The 22,174-nt window shown below is 35.0% G+C and overlaps 2 protein-coding genes across 2 annotated transcripts in view; one reads left to right on the top strand and one right to left on the bottom strand.

Moving 5' to 3' along the window:
- The window catches only part of GTF2F2 (general transcription factor IIF subunit 2), a 156,549-nt gene that overhangs the window by 81,793 nt on the left and 52,582 nt on the right, over nt 1-22,174 (bottom strand). The gene's annotated exons all lie outside the window — the stretch shown is intronic.
- KCTD4 (potassium channel tetramerization domain containing 4) lies at nt 2,347-3,924 on the top strand. The gene has a single exon (XM_029936709.1). The coding sequence runs from the start codon at nt 2,479-2,481 to the stop codon at nt 3,256-3,258; it is 780 nt and encodes a 259-aa protein (XP_029792569.1). The 5' UTR covers nt 2,347-2,478; the 3' UTR covers nt 3,259-3,924.

Below are 22,174 nucleotides of genomic sequence, written 5' to 3'. Positions count from 1 at the left end.
ACAAAACATCATGACCAGATACTTAACTGACTGAGCACCCTGGAGCCTCTATATTTCCTAAAAAGTCAGATCCACAGAAAAGACTTGATTCCGAAATAACAAAATCAACACACACATGAAATTGTTAGAATGTAAGAGTAAACTTTTTTTTTAATGTTTTATTTATTTTTGATACAGAGAGAGACAGAGCATGAGAGGGGGAGGGGCAGAGAGAGAAAGAAATACAGAACCGGAAGCAGGCTCCAGGCCCTGAGCTAGCTGTCAGCACAGAGCCTGATGTGGAGCTTGAACCCACGAACGTCAGATCTGACCTGAGCCGAAGTTGGAGGCTTAGCTGACTGAGCCACCCAGGCGCCCCAAGAATAAACTTTTCTTAAAAGATGGAAGACTGAGAGGAAGTTTTTGTTCAAGTACTGGCTTATTAAGCTGTAAAGTTGTAGGTTAGATACTAGTTAAAAACTCCCAAGGGGTGCCTGGGTGGCTGACAGCTCAAAGCCTGAAGCCTGTTTCTGATTCTGTATCTCCTTCTCTCTCTGACCCTCCCCCATTCATGCTCTGTCTCTGTCTCTCTCAAAAATAAATAAACTATAAAAATTAAAAAAAAAAAAACAAACCACAAACTCCTTAGGGTGCGTGGGTGGCTTAGTCGGTTAAGCAGTTAAGCATCCAACTTTGGCTCCGGTCATGATCTCGCATTCGTGGGTTCAAGCCCTGCATCCGGCACTGTGCTTACCACTCAGAGCCTGGTGCCCGCTTCAGATTCTGTCTCCTCTCTATCTGCCCCTCCCCTACTGTTCATATTCTCTCTCTCTCAAAAATAAACAAACATTAAAACAAAAAACTCCCAAGAATGTAATTTTATTTTTGGTAAAATGAGGAGGTTGAATTTTGTGGTCTCTAAGCAAAAACTCAGCTCTAAAAATGTTATGCTTTAGATTTCTAGTTTAATTTCAATGGGCTTTTGATAATCTAAGTAATAAATACATGTTATTTGCTATAAGTAAAGATATAATTTTTTATATCTGAAGAAAATCTAATATTGTTTAAAGAAAATACAAGGTAAGCATTTTTAGAAGACTCTGCTGCATTGTTTCTGCCAACATACACAGAGAATAATTTAAAAATACCTTTAATGTAATAGAAATAAAAATCAATTTAATATTAAATATAATTTAATTCTGAGAACAATGCATTTCCTCAGAATAATTTAGTAGATAGACCAGTAAAATAATAGTGCATTCACCTTTCTTACCCCTGGACCTTTTAACTCTAAAAATGAAAGCTCAGATCTCTAAAATACCTTGGAAGTTAAGTTAGACGGGAAGGAGAAAAAAAGAAAGGGGGAGGGGGACACCAGACTCAACAGAGTTCCAGTTCCTGAGTTATCAAAAAATAAAATAAAACGTTGTCTTTGGCCCTTTCCTTTGCCTTTTGTGTACCTGGAGAAAAACAAAAAACAATATAAAACAGTGAAATTTACCATGACACTTCTTTATAGCAGTTATTCTGGATCTTTTATCTTCCCAAACGCGTGCATGTGGGTATGTGAACGCGCACGCACACACACAGTTATAGTATTTTCTATAGCAGCCCAAGTCTTTGTTCCGTATTGGAGCAGATTTAGGGAAAACGAGCTTATGAATTTTCCATAGGAAATCTTAACCAGAAAGAAATGTAAATGACTACTAAAAGCCTGTATACTTGGTGCTTTACCTTAGGGTAAAACAAACAAACCCAAATAAAATAAAATAATAGAACCTTTTGTTAAAGAGCAGTAAGAAAATTTCTTCTTGGTGCTAAAGATCTCCAAATCACAATCACATGCAAATCCAATTAAATTCAAGTGCAATGTCATAAACAACAGGTTCAAATATTCTCATTTGGGCCTTTAAAATGACTCCACTGCTGTGAAATGTGTGTTTTATAGGAGAAAAGATTCTATACACCTCATTTCCTTTCTCTTTTGATTTCTTGTTTATGATTTAACTTTAAAAAATGATACAGATTCAATATACATTATTCTCCAACAGCTAACAATATTTTTCAATATTAAGCTTGCCTGTTTGAGCAATAACTTAAAAGACATTCAGAAATGGAAACATACTCAAACTTAGCTGGAGAATTAAACATTTGTAACTGCTTACCTGCAAAGAGGAAATTCAATTTACTGAGTAACTTGAGTTGCTTTTATTACTTCAAAGAATATACATGAAAATCTTAAACAACAAATTCCTTCCCCGATACAGTTAAATGCAAATTATCTTTTTTTTCCCTTCCCTGTCTTACTCCAGAAATCTCCTGCACACACAGCTGATACGCCACCTACTGCAAAACCGAGCTGACAGCACAGGCGATGCTGCCAGCATTTCCATTCTGTCGCCAGGCTGGGGCTGAATAAAGGCGTGCTTGTGTGGTAGTGTGTTTCTTTTTTAAAAATCTCAAAGCCAAGAAGAACAGGCTGAAATAGCATTTTCAAAAATGGAGCGTAAAATAAACAGAAGAGAAAAAGAAAAGGAGTATGAAGGGAAACACAACAGCCTGGAAGATGCTGACCAAGGAAAGAACTGCAAATCTACACTGATGACCCTCAACGTTGGTGGATATTTATACATTACTCAAAAACAAACACTGACCAAGTACCCAGACACTTTCCTTGAAGGTATAGTAAACGGAAAAATCCTCTGCCCGTTTGATGCTGATGGTCATTATTTCATAGACAGGGATGGACTTCTCTTCAGGCATGTCCTGAACTTCCTACGAAATGGAGAACTTCTACTGCCTGAAGGGTTTCGAGAAAATCAACTTCTTGCGCAAGAAGCAGAATTCTTTCAGCTCAAGGGACTGGCAGAGGAAGTGAAATCCAGGTGGGAAAAAGAACAGCTAACACCCAGAGAGACTACTTTCTTGGAAATAACAGATAACCATGATCGCTCACAAGGACTGAGGATTTTCTGTAATGCTCCTGATTTCATATCAAAAATTAAATCTCGCATTGTTCTGGTGTCCAAAAGCAGGCTGGATGGCTTTCCAGAGGAGTTTTCAATATCATCAAATATCATTCAATTTAAATACTTCATAAAATCCGAAAATGGCACTCGACTTGTACTAAAGGAAGACAACACCTTTGTCTGTACCCTGGAAACTCTTAAGTTTGAAGCTATAATGATGGCTTTAAAGTGTGGTTTTAGACTGCTGACCAGCCTGGATTGTTCCAAAGGGTCAATTGTTCACAGCGATGCACTTCATTTTATCAAGTAATTACCTGTGTCATGAACAAAGGCAACAAGCATGCAGCCAGCAAGCTTCGGAAAACCACGGCATCAAAGGCATCCCAAATAATGTGTGCCCAGCCAGCTCTGTACTCAGAGCCCTGCTGCTAATCAATTACTGTGAGCTAACGGTATGTAAATTCTATCGCTAAAGATGTCCTTCTCAAGGGTGTTCCTGCTGATAGACTCTTATACTTAAAATACAAACAGTGATGTTCTATATATTATAAATAAAGACTGAATGCTTTTGCTATTTGTTTATTTCTCCTTAAGCTGTCTTTCAGTCAGACTGTCTTGGGTACTTGCACAATGAACAAGCATGTACATTATCTATCATTCATTGAAGTAAACAGTAATACAATATTTTAAGGGGCTGTAAGATTTAAAATAAAATCTACAAAGAAACTGAACTGGTAAAATTAAGCATTGAGAGCAAAAGAGATGTGCAGATATGCTAAAACCGAGCTACAGTGAAACCAAATGTAACTGTAAGAAAGGTATTAAAGCTATTGACTTAATTTTACGGCAGGCTCCAAAAGCTTATTCATAGTTCCTGTATTTCATACTAGAATTATAGCTGAATTGACATATTGCTGAACATTCGTAGAAAACTGCTTGATGACAATAAAAAATAAATAAAAGCACTATTAGCTTCTTTGCTTGTATTAATAATTATAATAAAAAGTTACATGTGTCACTTTTAAAACAAAGAGTACCACTTGATGATTTCACACAATACTATGTATTGATCTAGCCAACTGGCAATCTACAGTAACCCTGGCTGGTCTTCCAAGTGACAAAAATCAGCAAATCCATTTCTTTGCAGGCTGAGCTCCAACATAACCTGGATAGCCTCAAAAGAATATGTGGTATTAAGATAATAAAGGAGTTCATTTACAGAACCTCCCTAAGTGTTCGTTTTTCAAGCTCAAAAATATTAAATAAACATCACTAAACATTATTCTTATGAAAGAACTTTATTTACCTGCGTTGATGCCAAATCTCAGATTCACGGAGTTGTGTTAATTTCTTTAACCTCATGCTGAACAAGAAGTTATTTTTAAATTAAGTTTTATATATGGCTGTCTCAATGAAATAATGCAGAAACTTAGCTTGAATTGTGAGTGCATTCCCCCCCACCCCAAAGAACAGCTAAATCATTTCTATGCCTCTCATTTCCTTTGGATTGTAAGAATAAACTAGATCTTAAATTTGCTCCTTTAAAATTTAACAACTATTAAACAAGTTTAACCATTAAAACAGGTAACTAAATCTTGATTTTAATAACCTTCAACAAAAGGTTTCTGAAAACCCTAACTGAGGTTACATAAATTAACATAAATGTCAAAAGTTTGCTTACACATAAAAAGTTAGAATTAGCAGCAGAGGTAATACTCATTCTCAGAACTCTAAATTCCAGTTATAAAATCAAAGGGAATGCAAAAGTTGGTTGTACATACTAAAGGAAATACTTTAAAATCTATCATACAAAAAAGTCCTTTTAAAAAATGCACATTAAAAATAAAACAACTCAAAACTCTGTATCAACCACACAATCTTCTTTTATGTATAACAGGAAAAAAGATGTTTCTAATAAAACATCAAATTATCTTATACTTTAGCATGGCTTACTCAAGATTTAAAGGAACTATGAAAACAGAAAAATACAGTAAAATCTATTTTAGCAGTCACTATAATTGAACTGTTTATATGCTTCACCAGCTTATGAGTTCACTTTTCCTTGACATTTGGACTTTGGTAATGAAAAAAATGATGGTGATTTAATGTCAAAGCAAGATTTTCTCTAATGAGATTTCATTACAGATAGTGAATACAGCCCTGACATATCTTTTTACAGGAGATATCACTGCACAAATACCCTCATAAGTATTATAAGTTTTTGCATGAATTCACAAAAAGACAATTTAACTGTTATAACAAATCATTACTGATGGAAACCACCACTTAAAGAAATCTGTCATTCATTTTGATGAATCTCTCTAAAAAAAATTGTATCAGGAAGGATTTAACTCATCCTCAAACTTTCGATAAACCATAATATTCTAAAACAGTTTAATAATCTACAAGAATATTTGACCAGACTGACTATTCTTGAGTAACTTTTTAGAAGTGTACCTTTTTAAATTCAGTCAGTTGTACTTGGATTTACACATCCAAGTGCATAGTGTGTTGTAATATTTTAAATTTTACCATTTCTTCAAATATTTATAAATATTTCCCATTTTAAAAAACTCAAGAAATCATACAAAATGCCAATCATAAATCAGAGTAACATCATCATATTTTTGTTTGCAGTCAATGAAGAATTTCTTCCTTAAATTTTTCTCACAAAATTCTTATTTTTCTCATTGCTCCACAGAGTAGGTCACAAAGTGACTCTTTATCTTCTTTTTAGAAGAAAGGTAATAAAAAAAAATAGGTTACTATACTTGCCACAAGCCAGACATATAGTCTTATGTTAGGAATTATCCAACGTAATGGTTCTAGCACTGTTGTTAAAATATGAAAAATAAAAACACAGCTTATAGTGTACCATATTTCTAAAATGTATATGGCTGTGTACAGAGCAAATGAAACACTTAATGAGACTTTTCAAATAATAAAAGATGACTACCATCCCAGACTGAAGCTAATGATACTAATGAAGCTTGTTATTTTTTAAAGAAAATTAATTACAGTTCAATTCTATTTTAAAGAAAATAAAAGATAACAGTTTTATTACATGCCTGATACCAACTATGAACATGCATTATCTTAATTAATCCTCACAATGACCCTAAGAAAGGTACTATCATTCTTTCACAATCATATAGTTATTGAAGAGGTAAAAGAGGATTCAAAACTTGAAACCCACGTATATTCGCTTCAGAGCCTGCAGGAAGTGTGTCTGCTTTTGCTGGCCACTTACATCTCTAACACTTAAAACCTGGCACAAAACTAGCGTTCATGGAGTATGGGCTCAACACAGAATACCAAAACACAGGTTTCCCTCACTTGATAAAATTTCACAATGCAGGTTCTTGTAAAATGTTGAGCTTTTGAAAAACTCAACTATGGGAAAGCAAATACAATTTTTAAATGTCATGTTGGATCATCTGAAGAACTTGAAATGAATCATCTTACAACAATAAAGGATATCCTGAATCTGTCTATTGGTAAATGTAGATCTTCACATACCAGGTTTGTGGAAAAGGAGGTTAACTTTTTATGACCTGTACAGGTCACAGAACTGACATATAATGAAGAAAAAATACAGCACACATAAGCTCTTAAGTCAGACTTGGATTCAAACCCAAATTACCTCCACTAACTTGCCTACAAAACGTAAGCAAGATTCTTAACTTCTCTGAACTTCAAGATCCTCAGAGCAAAATGAAGATAATGATTAGCTGATAGACCCTTTATAAGGCTTAAATTAAATTCTAAATTATATGTAAATGGCCTCACCCACTATAAACTTTCAATAAGCACTGGTTATTTTCTTATCCAGAGTAAAGATACCTTCATGACACAACCATGAATAACATGCACAAAAATGCACGCTTACATGAATTACGCTTTCAACTTAGACATAAACAGAATGCAGTACTTTTAACAAATGCCTGCTCAATACTTTGATGAAGGCTATAAGGTACAAGAATGTTTTAAGTTGCTACAGGCAAACATAGTCTTCATTGGTATTAGTTTAAATTTTTTTTAATGTTTTTTTTTTCTGAGAGAGAGAGAGAGAGAGAGAGAGAGAGAGAGAGAGAGAGAGAGAGAGAGCGAGCGCGCAGGGGAGGGTCAGAGAGAGAGGGAGACCCAGAATCTGAAGCAGACTCCAGGCTCTGAGCTACCTGTCAGCACAGAGCTTGACGCGGGGCTCGAATGCACAAACTGCGAGATGATGACCTGAGCCGAAGCCAGATGCTCAACCGACTGAGCCACCCAGGCGCCCCAGTATTAGTTTAAAAATGCATGAATTTCTTGGGACTTTTATCTTCTATCTTCATGTACAAAATCTACAAGAACAAAATAATCATTGCAGCTGTTTCATTAGCAGTATAAAACCAGTCAGCAGTAAGATATGTGATAACACAATCTCAGAGATAACTCCATCTAATAAATTCTGGTTAAATGTCTTAAACTGCAATGATGTCAGTCAAGGTTAAAATTAGAGCATTTGAATCATAATTCTTCTTGCTGATAAACCAGAGGTGTAGTATGGACTATCCCAAAGAGCATGCAACTTAGAAATAATTTGTATTTAGCTCTGAAATATATATGGCTATTTCTGTAGCAGACTGCTCTGCTAACCATATTTTACTTAAGCTGATATTAAAATTAATTTGCTTTGGTGAACAAGCACCAAAGAAGTGGTGAATAAAGGAAAGGGTGCCAGGCAGAAGGAAATATCTAAGATGAAATTTCAAATTTACCTAAAATAATTTATGAAGAGGTGACTATGTTTCTACCTCTTGAACAAAATAAACAAAGGGGGTGCCTGGTGGCTCATTAACTTAAGCGTCTGACTCTTGGTTTCAGCTCAGGTCATGATCTCATGGTTCATTGAGTTCAAGCCCTATATCAGGCTCTGCGCTAACAGCACGGAGCCTGCTTCAGATTCTCTCTCTGCTTCTCTCTCTGTCCCTCCCCTGCACTCTATATGTGTGTGTGTGGTGTGTGTGTGTGTGTGTGTGTGTGTGTGTGTGTGTGTGTGTCAAAATAAACAAATAAATATTTAAAATAACAAATACAAACTATCTAATAAATTACTCCTTCACATATATTTTAAAAATAAACAATAGTTTGAGTTTCTATCAAACAAAATCACTGATGCGCATCTCATAAGTTGCTATAAATGACCTCCATTTAATTAAAAATTTCCAACAATGTAAAAAAAAAAAATACAATGTTAAGGGTTTTGTATATAAAATCTGGAAACTCTAATTTAAATCACTAATTATTTAAAAAAAACTGAATTGGATATGAAAGAGATAATTTTGTCTTTAAAAAAACTGTTCCCTAGCATAAAATATAGTCAACCAAACAGCACAGCAGGTTTATCCAAACCCAAGATTCCAGAGTATTTAGGTACATTTAAAAGCAACATTTAGTAGTTTTGCTTTTTTTTTTTTTTTTTTTTAAAGATCTCGTTAACAGCATAAAATTCCTTTTTGAAGACAGGCCCAACTTTTCAAAAAGTAATTCTGTTGACTGTCTTCAAGGATGTTTAGACATATATTCTACATCATTAGTGTAAAATTGAACAAGTCTGGTTTCTTCTTAATTCCACTCCATTGATTTTACCTATTGTTATAACAGATGTTTATTAATGAAGTTTTACAGTTCTTAAGAATTACTGAATGATGGGGGCGCTTGGGTGGCTCAGTGGGTTGAGTGTCCGGCTTCTGCTCAGGTCATGATCCCATGGTTCGTGGGTTCAAACCCTGCATCGGGCTCTGTGCTGACAGCTAGCTCAGAGCCTGGAGCCTGTTTCAGCTACTGTGTCTCCCGCTCTCTCTGACCCTTCCCTGCTCTTGCTATCTCTGTCTCAAAAATACATAAAAAACAGAAAAGAAAAAAAAAAGAATTAATCTCAGTGGCTGCTTGAATTTAATAACCTTCTGTGATTTAATGATGTTTTACCAAAAAAATGAGACTGACTATTTTTTTAAAAACATAAAAAATAAGTATGAATGCAGATGCCCATGATCTCGGATCTATTTTGACTGCTGCATATTTTTTCTATCCATATATATTTTTAAAGAAACCCATATAGAAAGGAAAGGGGAAGACTATATTATATATAGCTCTGTGCAGGAATAATTTATTAGCAAATGTTGGGTGATTACTGAAGAGAAACACAAAATAAAAGAATCTAAAGTCATAGGTGATTAATCTATAAAACAAAATAAGAATATACAACCACAGGCCTTTGCACTTATGATACAAACACATTTACTTGTTACAGAACAGCCCAAAAATACCACATTGGGATTCAGTATATAAATATTCAGCTACCTTGAAAACTGGAAGCGGGCTTTATTAAAATGCCATTTTTTTGGGGCACCTGGGTGGCTCAGTTGGTTAAGCATCCAACTTCAGCTCAGGTCATGATCTCGTAGTCTGAGTTCAAGCCCCCTGTCAGGTTCTGTGCTGACATCTCAGAGCCTGAAGACTGCTTCGGATTCTGTGTCTCGGTCTCTCTCTGCCCCTCACCCGCTCACGTTTTCTCTCTTTCTCTCTCCCAAAACTAATCATTAAAAAAAATTTTTTTTTAATTTTGGCAGTTAACACTGAGGTATTTAGTGACACTATAAGCTATGCATTAAGTAAACGCATTCCCAATCTCATCCTAAGACTTTCCAGTAAACTACAAGAATGTAATAAAATATTTTAAAGTAGAATTAATTTTAATCCCTTTTAACTTTTAAATAATGAACATGTGTCAAACACTGGTCTTTTTGGATTCAAGACAGTACAGAAGTATTTGAGAATTTAAAATTCAAGGTAAAGAATACACACCCCAACATATAAATAAAATTCAAAACGAGGTGTAAGGTACAGTTCTAAGTACTTTATATGCATTGTCTCCTTTAAAACAGTGCAAAGATTGTTCCTTCAGTCTCCAAACCCACTCCTTCTGTTAGTAATCAAGCCCCGATTCAGCGTGGCAATTGTATCCAGACAAAGGCTGTATTTTCCAGTGTTCTGTGGCTGCTGCTGGGTATGTACAAGTTATAAAGTTCTGACCAATGTAATAAAAGCAAAACTTGTAGGACATGACTTTTGGATAATAGCCTATAAAAGGTTACAAAGCCAGGTGAACCTTTTGGCCTTGCCCTACTGCCTTCATTTTGCTGCCTGGGATGCAGATGTGACAGCTATAAACGCAGAAGTGATTCTGGATCATGCCGAGGATGGAAGCTATGAACTAATGATGGCAGATGGCTGATGATGACCATGGAACTGTCATACCAGATCTGGACTTCTTATCTCAGAATTCTTTTACAAAAAAGGAAAATGTGTATATTTTGGGATGTCCACTAATCCTAACAGATGGATGTGGGTCCAATCCTCATTTTATAGATGAAGAAACAGACTCAGAGTTAAGCAATTTGCTGCAGATACACAGCTCGGAAGAAACCTCCAAAGTGCCAAGCTCTTAACCATTTATATGATACCACTTTCAGACTTGACACAGAGAACTCAGTGAGAGACTTGGTTGAGAACCTAAGCCTTGAAAATGGGCAAGATAATATAGGATCATTAGCACCTCGACTCATTTGAGGAGGCTCAGACTAGGCTTAAAATACTGGAAGATGCCACAGTTAACCAAAAGGGAATCCAGCTAGTCTGGTGAGTTTGCCACAAGAAAAAATTAGGAGACTCCATGTCTGAGACATGTTGAGCCACAACCACATAAAGGAAAAGGGGTGACTGACAGGTCAAAGAGTATAACCAGGAAAGAAACCTCTATAAGCCAAGAAGTTTTCCTCATTCAGGTACAGAATAATTATTGAATAACCCAGAAGAATAACTAGCTCCCTGGGAATAACTATCAAACTGATTGCTAAAATTTCTTCTAAGGGAACATCTAAGAAAAAGTAGAATATCTTTAAACAATTGGCAGGGTACTGGTAGAGACAGTATTCATATGAAGTAAACAAAGGAACAACTTCACAGATTTCTGAGATATAGTTAACTTAAAAAAATATTTTTTATATTTATTCACTTTTGAGAGACAGAGTGCGAGCAGGGGAGGGTCAGAGAGAGAGAGAGGGAGACACAAAATCCAAAGCAGGCTCCAGGCTCTAAGCTGTCAGCCCAGAGCCCAATGCAGAGTTCAAACCCATGAACCATGAGATCATGAACTGAGCTGAATTTGGATGCTCAATTGACTGAGCTACTCAAGCGCCCCGAGAGAATCAACTTTTGTACTATGCCCCCCTTCCACTTTGGGGGTGGAGGAGGAGTAAGAGTATAGACCGAAAAGAGCATAATTCTCTTCTGTTTCCCAGTAGTATCAAACAATTGAAAAATACTTAGGATCTGTTTGAGAGTCTTCTAAGAGGAAGTAAGAGAACTGGGAAAAAGAAGTGTAGTCTGAAAAACTGGACTGATGGAAGCTGGCAGACGGACGTGGCCAATTTCTTAGTAACAGCAAGGCATGAATGAAGAAAGAGTTACATAAGAAGCTATCTCCAGACAGAGAGGGTCGTGAGGCTTTAAACCAGCAGGGCAGCCATTTGTTTCCTAAGTAGCCAGTATTATTATCTTCAATTTTCCAAATTAATAAGCTTGTGGTAAACTACTCAAATAATTAGACACCTTCCCCAAGAACATGTCAACAGAGGTTCAAGAAAAACAACTGCTGGCTTGCTTTACACTTAAGTTAAAAAACAGGGAGTACTGATGCTAGCGCTCACATACCTTTTTTTAAATAATAAGATAAAAAGTGACCCAAAGAACAACAGCTGAGTTTTTTCATCTTGTTTTTTTTTCCTGGTTATACTATTTGAATCAGATGATCTTTTAAGACCAACACTCACTCATCCACACACATTAGATATATTTATATTGACTTCTAAATACGCAGTGTTTTTGTATGACACAGCTTTAAAAGATAAAATATGAAGTTATTGTTGCTTAAAACCTTATTTTACACAGCTGAGAGCCAAATTACTTATAAATCCTTGGAAGACTTAAACACGAGAATACATATATAAGCGACCATTAGAAAGGAAAAGTATTTTGAAAATCAGCAAATTGATAAGCAAGAGATGTCAAAGGTGTCACCTATACACCAATACAGATGTCACCAACACAGTTAAACAATCCTAAACATTGCCCTAGAACCTAGGCATCTTTTTAGCTTCTAGTCACTTATAGCTATTAAATATAACCAAACAGGATGCAGACAGAATGAGAAATGTTCTTATTCTAAAGCACTTAAAGAAGATGCCTGCTAACCTAGTTCCTACCAATCTTTTATAAAATCAAATAAAGAATAGGACCAATGACACTGCGTGGTCACTCTTTCTGAATTGAACGCACACCTAACTAAAGCTGCTAATAATAGCTTCTGCTTGGCTTCACATTAATGATAAATTTCTTTTACATTTTAAGTTAAACTGTAATTTAATCAAAATAATTCACTTTCTCAGATCCTTCTTTTAAAAACATGTTTATACTAAATATTTATTTAAAATTATCTCTGTAGCCTAAGATCCTCACCTTTAAGTCTACTGTTCATCCCTATTCAAAATCCTAGACCACAAAATTATTGGCTCGTATTACAAATAAAAAATAATAATGGTAAATAATAAATATTAAAAAAAAGAATAAAATAAAGAAGAATGAAAAGTCACTGATGTTTACTAAGCATTAATTTGTGCCAGGAACTTTTCTTATTACTGTACCTAATTTACAAATGAAGAAACTGAAGTTTGGCAAAGTATGTCTACGGTTTCAGAGCTCCTAATGAGAGACTGCAGAGGGTTTTAACTGAGCAGCCAGGTTCCAGAACCCATTCTCAACTGGTACAACCTAACTTTGTCGATCTACATTTTCCCTGTAGCTTTGAAAAGTAGAAAATTGTTTTTTCCCCCCTCCATCTATGAGAAAGTGTTCATCAAACAACCTTATAATATGAATGTGATTCAGGTTGAACTCGCCTGAAAATTGTTTTTTTAAGAAACAGTAGAAAGAAATGTTTATATATGTAAATAATTGATACATCTAAAACGTTCTTAGCTATGCCAAGATTCCCAAAAAACCTACAAGCTTTTTTCCTCTGATTTCTTATTTTGAAGTAATGACTTTCCTTAAAACCACTTTGAATAAAAAACTAATATTCCAGGGTGCCTTGGGTGGCTCAGTTGGTTGAGTGTCCAGCTTCGGCTCAGGTCATGATCTCACGGTTCATGGGTTCGAGCCCCGCGTCAGGCTCTGTGCTGACAGCTAGCTCAGAGCCTGGAACCTGCTTCGGATTCTGTGTCTCCCTCTCTCTCTGGCCCTCCCCTGCTCGCACTGTCTCTGTCTATCAAAAATAAAAAACCACCAAAAAAAAAAAAAAAAAAAGAAAAAAAAAAAACACCTAATATTCCAAGCTGCCTTTAGTTGAAATGTGTGACCCCTTCCTTTCTGAGGCAGCCAGCAAGAAGGGAAGGAGGTACATAAAGAGAACTGATGTCATATCTTTTTCATTTTTTGATGACTATATACGGCAAGAACCACTAAGGAGACTGACGATCCACCAATACAAAAAAATATTTTTAAAGAAAAAGTCACGTTTCCTGCATGTCACCATATCCTTCTAAAGAAAATATTAAGACATACGTGAAAAAATTGAATAGTTTTATTGAATAAAAACTTGTTAAAGCAGTACACTAAAGAAGTTAATAGGCGTCAATTATACATGCATACACAAATAATTCAATCCATTTCACTAAAACACAAAACTAAAAAATAAAAATAAAAAATTAACAAAAACCTAAAATGGCTATTTTTCACATGAAATAAGCCATAAGTCATACTGATTAAATTAAATCAGCTTAAAATTAAGAGAAAATATACATATTAAAAATTAGATTTCAAAAAAATTAGATTTCAACATCAGAGGAAATAAAGAAGCATGGAGACAAAAATGTGGTTCAATACGTAGATCAATTCTTCTACATAAATATTTAGCTAGCTTAAAAATAAACATTCATGAATTGCCTAGAACTCTTTGAGGAACAAAAAAATATATATAAAATTTTAACTATATACCTAAAATAGACACATAATCTTGAGTCTAAAATGGAGACAAAAATTCTACAATGAAACTGGGGGGGGAAATTGCAAATTTTGTAAAAGTCACCCATGAACCAGTTTTAAAAATAAATGGCTCTGGGGCGCCTGGGGGGATCAGCTGGGCAAGAGCCCAACTCTTGGGTTTCAGCTCAGGTCATGATCCCAGAGTTCTGGGATTGAGCCTGACGCTCAGGCTCCATACTGAGCATGGAGCCTGTTTAGGATTCTCATGCTCTCATTCCTTCTCTCTGTCTTCCCCGCCCCAAATAAATAAATAAACATTAAAAAAATAAAGGGCTCTACTGTGGAAATCTAGACAATATAGAGATAAATAAAAAATAATTCGGGAATAAGATGGCATGATCAGAAAACTAGAAAAAAGCATAATAAATTTTATAACTAATACTAAGGTTAAACAGCAGGGGAATTCGCTGTAAAAGACTGTTAACCTTTAAAGTCCCAATAAGGTAAAAATTAATCACTAAAAACTGAGAAATTGTGCTTTGAGAAAAATAACTTCCTAATTCTTCATAAATGAGAATTAACAAGTTTGTGAAAAAATGGAACCTGGAGTTAAAACAAACAAACATAATAACTCCAATCCCTTAAGTCCTCCCTCCTCACCTCTACAGCCCTACCCTCCAACTATAGAAGCAGCTCTTGGGAACTCTTACTTTTATGGAAAAGAAGCATTTCTTTGACATTTAATAGTTCTTTCCGCTCTCCTCCTTCTCTTCAATTAAATTAACTATACTTGTTCTTTTTCCCTATAATGGTGGGCTGGATCAAAGCTCCCAATGAAAGCAACTATAAAAGCTAAATAAAATCTTAAAAGTATCAAAAAGACCGTAAGATAGTAAGTAATCTCCAAACACAGGGAAAATAAACATCCACGAAGCCATAGGTCAATCCAGAGAAAATGAAACCCTGTGTTAACATAATCTCCAAAAGAAAGCAGCAGGAGGAATGAACAGAAATCAAAATCCAGAGCTGCACAAGGTGGAAAGCCTAATAGGCATCTCTTATCATAAAGATTAAAATCCCAAAGGGCTATACCTCAAGGTGAGGGTAAACAGGATGTGGGAAATTCCATGATGAACCACAACTGGAATGACCACAAGTCCTAGTTTCCCATAGACATTCTAGTTTATAACACTTCTATTTACTATCAAAAAATGTTCCAGGTGGATGGTATGGTCACCTTAACAATACTCTAGTTTCAATCCTCTGGCTAGCCTCTCAGAAAAATATCAAGCCTTAAACATGGTTTAGGTGTGGTTCTAGTACACGGCTCTGAAGATGACCGCCAAAAATTCCTCCATCTCTATGTAAGGAGACTCATAGATTCAACAAGAACCAAATAGGATATCTAGAAATAAAAAATACAGTAAGTAAATTTTAAACCCCACTGGATGAGTTTAAACAGCAGACCAGACACAACTGAAGAAAACTCTTTTTTTTTTTTTTTTGGCTGGGAGCTGAAATATAAGAAAAATAAACTTTCCACAACATAGCATGAAAAGAATAAAGGTGGAAATATCAGAAGAGAGATATAAAATGCAAATTGAAAAGGCTGAGCATATGTTTAAAATATTAGTATAATCAGTATCTCAGAAGGAGGGGAAAAAAAGAAATGGAACAGAGGTAACATTTAAAGGGATGGTATCTGACATTTTTCAATGGAAGAAAAATAGCATTCAAGAGATACAAAAGTCTCAATGAATCTCAAGTACCTTATATAAAAATAAATCTGGACTTAGATATATATATAAAAACTGTAGAAATTAAATGAAAGGAAAAAATTCAAGTAGCCACAGAGAATAAAAAGATTACCTTCAAAGAAGCTATGGTAAAACTAAGCAAAATTCTCCAAGACAAAAACAACTCAAGGCTGTCGACTATCTTTGATGAGTTGAATCAAAGTATCTACCACCTAGAATTCTGAACTCAGCAAAAACACAAATTACCAATAGCAGGAATGAAAATGAAGGCATTATTACAAATTTATAGACATTGTAAAAGAAAACAAGTGGAAATTTATGCCAATAAATTTGACAATTTAGATAAAATGAACATAATCAAAGTTGACCAAAATGACACAAGAAGATACGTGAGATCCAAAAAGTCCTATAAATAAATAGACTTCCTGTCAAGAACTGAGAAGTGTTTGACATTTCATCCAAGTTACTTGCAACTATCAAGTTATCCTGCCAGTTTTACAGATGCTAGCAGAAGACAGGAGACATTCCTAGGCCAGGGAAAAAGGACTTTATTATTAACCACAAAACAGTGTGGTTTTTACATTTTTATCAGCTCCTTTTGCCCCTGCTGTCTGCAAATGGCAGTGACCCACAAGAGGTTCAGGTGGATAATATGCACACAGAGGGTTTGTGTCACAGTTGAGTAATGCCAAACTTAGAAAATCACCAATCTCATATGGAAGGCTGCCAGCAAACCTAACAAACCTCTGCCCTGAAGGGAGACCCTATTTCTGGATTTCAAGGCTTTTTGTTAATACAAAAAGCATAATCTAAGACAAGAACTGTCACAAGATACATAGAAATGCTATACAGAATTGTTTCCCAGTTTCTTAATTAAAAATTTGCTCATAGGAGCATCTGAGTGGTTCAGTCAGTTCAGCGTCCAACTCTGGCTCAGGTCATGCTCTCACGAATCGTGGGTTTGAGCCCTACATTAGGCTCTGGGCTAACAGCTCAGAGCCTGGTGACTGCTTCGGATTGTCTCCTTCTCTCTTTCTGCTCTTCCCCCACTCATTTGTTCATTCTCTCTCTCGCTCGCTCTCTCTCTCTCTCTCTCTCTCTCTCAAAAATAAATAAATGTTTAAAAACATTTTTTTTTAATTTGCCCACCCAGAAAATTCCATTTCCGATTAGGCAATCAGTGAATTCTACTAAATATTTACGGATTTTTTAAAAAAGTCTTACAAAATATCTTCTTGGTAACAAGAATAAAGAAAGATCATTCCCCCAACTCATTTTATGAAGGCAGTGTAACCTTGATACCAAAATAAATAAAAACATTAGGAGAAAGGAAATTTATGGGCCAATTTCATTCATGATACAAATGTAAAACTACGGAACAAAAGATAAACAAACTGAATCTAGCAATATTTAAAAGTATAATAAGTCAAAGCCAAGTTAGAATTATTTCAGGAATGCAAGAGCATATTTAAAAATCAACATAATTTTTCAAATAAGATTAATTTTATAATCTCATTAGCTCTCAATACAGAAAAAATATTCAATAAAATTCATCATTCATTCATGGACATGCTGAGCAAACTAGGAAAAAACAGGAATTTCCCTTTTCTGATGAGGACTACCTATCCAAAATAACAAACTAACTAGAACCTACAGCAAAAATACTTAAAAATGAAATGTTAAAAAGATATGACTCCATTACTGCCCCCAACTAGTACAAGGCAAGAAAAAGAAATAAAAGGTATCATACCGTGAAGGACACAAAGATGAGGTTTTATTCAAAGGTTTTATGATTATGTAGATATAAAATTTTTAAAAATCCATAAATAAGCTATTAGAATGAATAAGGCAGTTGAGCAAGATTGATGAATACAAGTCAATGTTAAAATTCAATAGAAATTTTATTTCTATATACCACAAATAAAGCAATGACAATCTTTTTAAAGAGATACTAATACAATAGGGTCAAAAATATCAAATATCTAGATATAATAAAAATATACATGATATCTATAGATAAAACTATAAAAATTATTGAGAAACATTAAAGACCTCACAAATATTCATATATTGCAAGAGTCATTTTTAAAACACATCAATTTTTCCTAAGTTGCTATACAGATTCAATATAATTCCAACAAAAAAAATAAATCAGTCAAGTGTTTATGGAAGATTTCAAGCTGACTCTAAAATTTGCACAGTAATGCAGAAGGGCCAAGAATAACTAGGATACTCCTGAAGAACAAGGTTGGGAAGGGCGTGTGCTCCTGGATATCAAGACTTACTATATGGTAGAGTGAGAAAGTCGTTTGGTATAGTACAAGGATACATGAATCAACTAATGAAACAGATATGGAGTCTAAAAACAGACTTCTGCTTCAATAAATACTATGGCAAAGGTGACACTGCATAACAGTTGAGAAAATGATAGTTGTTTTTTTTTTAAGTTTTATTTCTTTATTTTGAAGGAGGGGAGGGGTAGATAGAATGGGAAAGAGAGAATCCTGACCAGGCTGCCCACTGTCAGTACAAAGCCTGATGTAGGGCACAAACTACATTCACAAACTGTGAATTCATGATCTGAGCCAAAATCAAGAGTTGGACAGTGAACTGACTGAGCAACCCAGGCCCCTCCAAAACTGATAGTCTTTTAAAAGATACACAATATTCATCCATACTGAGGAAAAATAAAATTCAACCCTATCTCACACCATACAGAAAAAACAATTCCTGGTAGGCTGTAGATCTACATGTGAAAGACAATACAAAAAAATCTTCTGGAAAGTGAGACAAGAATACCTTTATGATCTTGGATGGTGCAACAGGACACAAAAAGCACAAGCTGTAAGACTAATAAGGTGGAATGCACCAAAGATAAAAAAAAAAAAACTTCCGTTCATCAAAAGACACATTTAAGAGAATGAAAAGGGGAGTCACAGAATAAAAGGCACTTGTAACTCATATAACTGAGGGCAACACCTACAATTTATAAAGAACTACAACTCAAAAACCGAAAGTCAACCCAGTAAAACATAAGTAGGCGATCTGAACAAGCATTTCATAAAACAGGAAATGCAAATGGACAATAGACAGATGAAAAGGACTCCACTAGAAATCAGGGAAATATTGGGGCACCTGGGTGGCTCAGTCAGTTTAGTGTCCAACTCTTGATTTCAGCTCAGGTCATAATCTTGGGGTTCATCAGCCCCACATATAGCTCTGTGGTAACCTTTTAATTTTCTCGCTCTCCCTCTCCATGCCTCTCCCCTGTTCAGGTTGTCAGAAGCATGCATGCTCTCTCAAAATAAATAAACAAACTTAAGAAACCAGGGAAATGTCAAATCAAACCACAATGAGAAATCACTACACATTCATTTTAACAGTTAACATTAAAAACAAAACATAGACAATGCTATTGGAGAAGAGTTGAAACAAAAAGAACTCCCGTACGCTGCTGACAGGAATATAAACTGGTATGACTCCTTTGAAAAAAAGTTTGGCATTATCAACTAGAAGAAAGAATAAATATACCGTGTGACCAGAGTCCGCACTTAGGAATATGCCTTTTAAAAATGTATGTACCAGGGCAATTATACGAAAATATGGTAGCACTGATAATGAGCCACAAACCAGAAACACAGCAAATATCCACAAATATAAAAATGGATAAAGTGCATTAAATATATACTTTGGAATACAACGCACGTGCGTGTGCACATACACACTCAAATAAATAAATAAGTAAACAAATAAATCAGGGGGAGAGAGGGAGAAGGAAAAGGGTACTGCTATATATAACATAGATCAGTCTTAGAAAATAATGTTCAGTGAAAAAAGCCAAACTAAAAAAGAGTACATAATGTACAATTCCTTTTTAACAGTCATAAACAAAGTAGAATACACTGAATACGGATGAGGACTTAAATGCTGAAATTATAAAAGAAAAACAAACTGCTTCTTGTAAATGTCAACGATAGCAGGAGGAAGGCGTGCACTATGATGGGGGAAGGATACCCAACAGCTTCTGAAGAGCTGGACTTATTCTATTTCAACTATTTATGATAATGTATTTTTTCTGTATGTGTTCACTTTTTTAAATGTTTTCTTCAATTATCTATATTCTTATTTTTAAAAATACCACTCAGGAAAATTTTGGCAGTTTCTTAAGAAATGTGACATATAATTACCATACGACCCAACAAATGCACTCTTGGGCATTTATCCCAGAGAAATGAAAACTTATGTTTACACAAAAATCTATACACAAATGTTCCTAGCAGCTTTATTTGTAGTAGCAAAAAACTGGAAACAACACAGATGTCCTTAAACTAGTGACTAAACTGTGATGCATCCATACCATAGAAGATTCAGTGAAAGAAAGAAATGAACTATTGATACATGCAAAAAAATTGGATGAATCTCCAGGGAATTTAAGTGGTTACTGGGGTTAAAGATGGAGCGGGGGAAAGTGGGGTTTAGGGGGTGGGAGATAGGTGGCATAGTAACAAAACAGTAAAACAAGGAATCCTTGGTGGGAATGGGACAGTATCTTGACAGTGGTGGTGGGTACAGAAACCACCCATGTGATTAAACTGCATGGAACTAAACATACACATATATATATATATATATATATATATATATATATATATATATACACACACACACACACACACACATATATATATATATATATACACACACACCAATAGTACAAGTAAAACTGGGGAAATCTGATAAGATCAGTGGACTGTACGGATCTCAGTCTTGATGTCAGTGGACTGCACAGGATTACAATGGATTGCACTATAGTTTTGCAATATGTTAGCACTGACAAAAACTGGGTAAACAAAGGATCTCTGTATTTATTATCTTTTACAACTACAAATGAAGCTAAAATTATCAAAAAAAATTTTGCCAAAGTGACTGAAAAAATAGAATACAAATAATTTCTCTTCCTTTCCCTACATCCTTATTTCTGTACCTATGTACCTATATGACTCTAGCTGCAATATTAACCAAATAATAATTATTTACTCTTGGTGGTGAGAACATTCAGGGTGACCTGAATGTTTCTGTACTATTGTTTTTTTAATGAACATCTTTCTTTTTATACAAATAATAAGTCATTACTTAATTTTTAAAAAGGCAATATACTGGGGGCACTTGGGTGGCTAAGTTGGTTAAGTGTACAACTTGGGCTCAGGTCATGGTCTCATGATTTGGGAGTTCAAGCCCTGCAAATCAGGCTCTCTGCTGTCAGCACAGAGCCTGTTTTGGATCCTCTGTCTCCCACTCTCTCTGCCCTTCCCCTGAGCACTGTTTGTCTCTCTCAAAAACAAACATTTAAAAAAAGGCAATATAGTGTAAAACTCACACTCTAAAATCAGAAAACAAAAAACATACAAAAAACCCTAAATAAATGCAAAGACATCCATGTTCATGAATTGGAAACAATACTGTTAAGATGATAATATCCTCCAAACTGATCTACAGATTCAATACAATTGCTACCAAAATCCCAGTTGGTCCTTTTTTTGTTTGTTTTGTAGAAATTAACAAGCCAATCCAAAAATTCACGTGGAAACTCAAGGGATCCAGAATAGTCAAAGAATCATGAAAAAGAACAAAGCTAGATGATTCTCAACTTCCTAATTTCATTACTACAAAGCTACAGTAATCAAGACTATATGGTACTGGCCTAAGGGCTGATACACCAAGTAATGGAAAAGAATTCAAGGTCCACAATTGCTGATCAACTGATTTTCAACAAGACAATTCAAAGGAGTAAAAGATAGTCTTTTCACCAACAGTGCTGAGACAACTGGATATCCACATGCGAAAGAATAAAGTCGAACTCCTCCTTCCTACCAGATGCAAAATTAATTCAAAATGGAACATAACATAAATATAAGAGCTAAGACTATAAAAATCATAGAAGAAGAAAATACAGGAGTAAATCTTTATGACCTTCAGTTAGGCAAAGCCTTCTTAAATATGACAACAAAAACATAAGCAACAAAAAGAAAAAAAAAGCAAGGTGGATTTCATCAAGTTTAAAAGTTGTACACTTTAAGGAATACCACCAAAAAAGTAAAAAGACAACCTAGAAGATGGGAGTAAATTATAGATCTGACAAGGGATATATACATACATACATGCCTATGCAACTTACAACTCACTAACAAAAAGACAAACATCCTAGGAAAAGATATGAATGCACATTCTCTGAAAAAGATATACAAATGGCCAATAAACACAAGAAAAGATGCTCAACATCATTAGCTATCAGGGAAATACAAATCAAACCCACACAATGAGACTACTTCATACTTACTAGATGGCTATAACTTAAAAAGGACAGACTATATCAAGTGTTGGTGA

Source organism: Suricata suricatta, chromosome 4 (assembly GCF_006229205.1).
Source record: "Suricata suricatta isolate VVHF042 chromosome 4, meerkat_22Aug2017_6uvM2_HiC, whole genome shotgun sequence".
Taxonomy (NCBI): Eukaryota; Metazoa; Chordata; class Mammalia; order Carnivora; family Herpestidae; genus Suricata; species Suricata suricatta.
The sequence above is the reverse complement of the archived record's forward strand: the minus strand, read 5'-3'. Positions and strand labels throughout refer to the sequence as shown.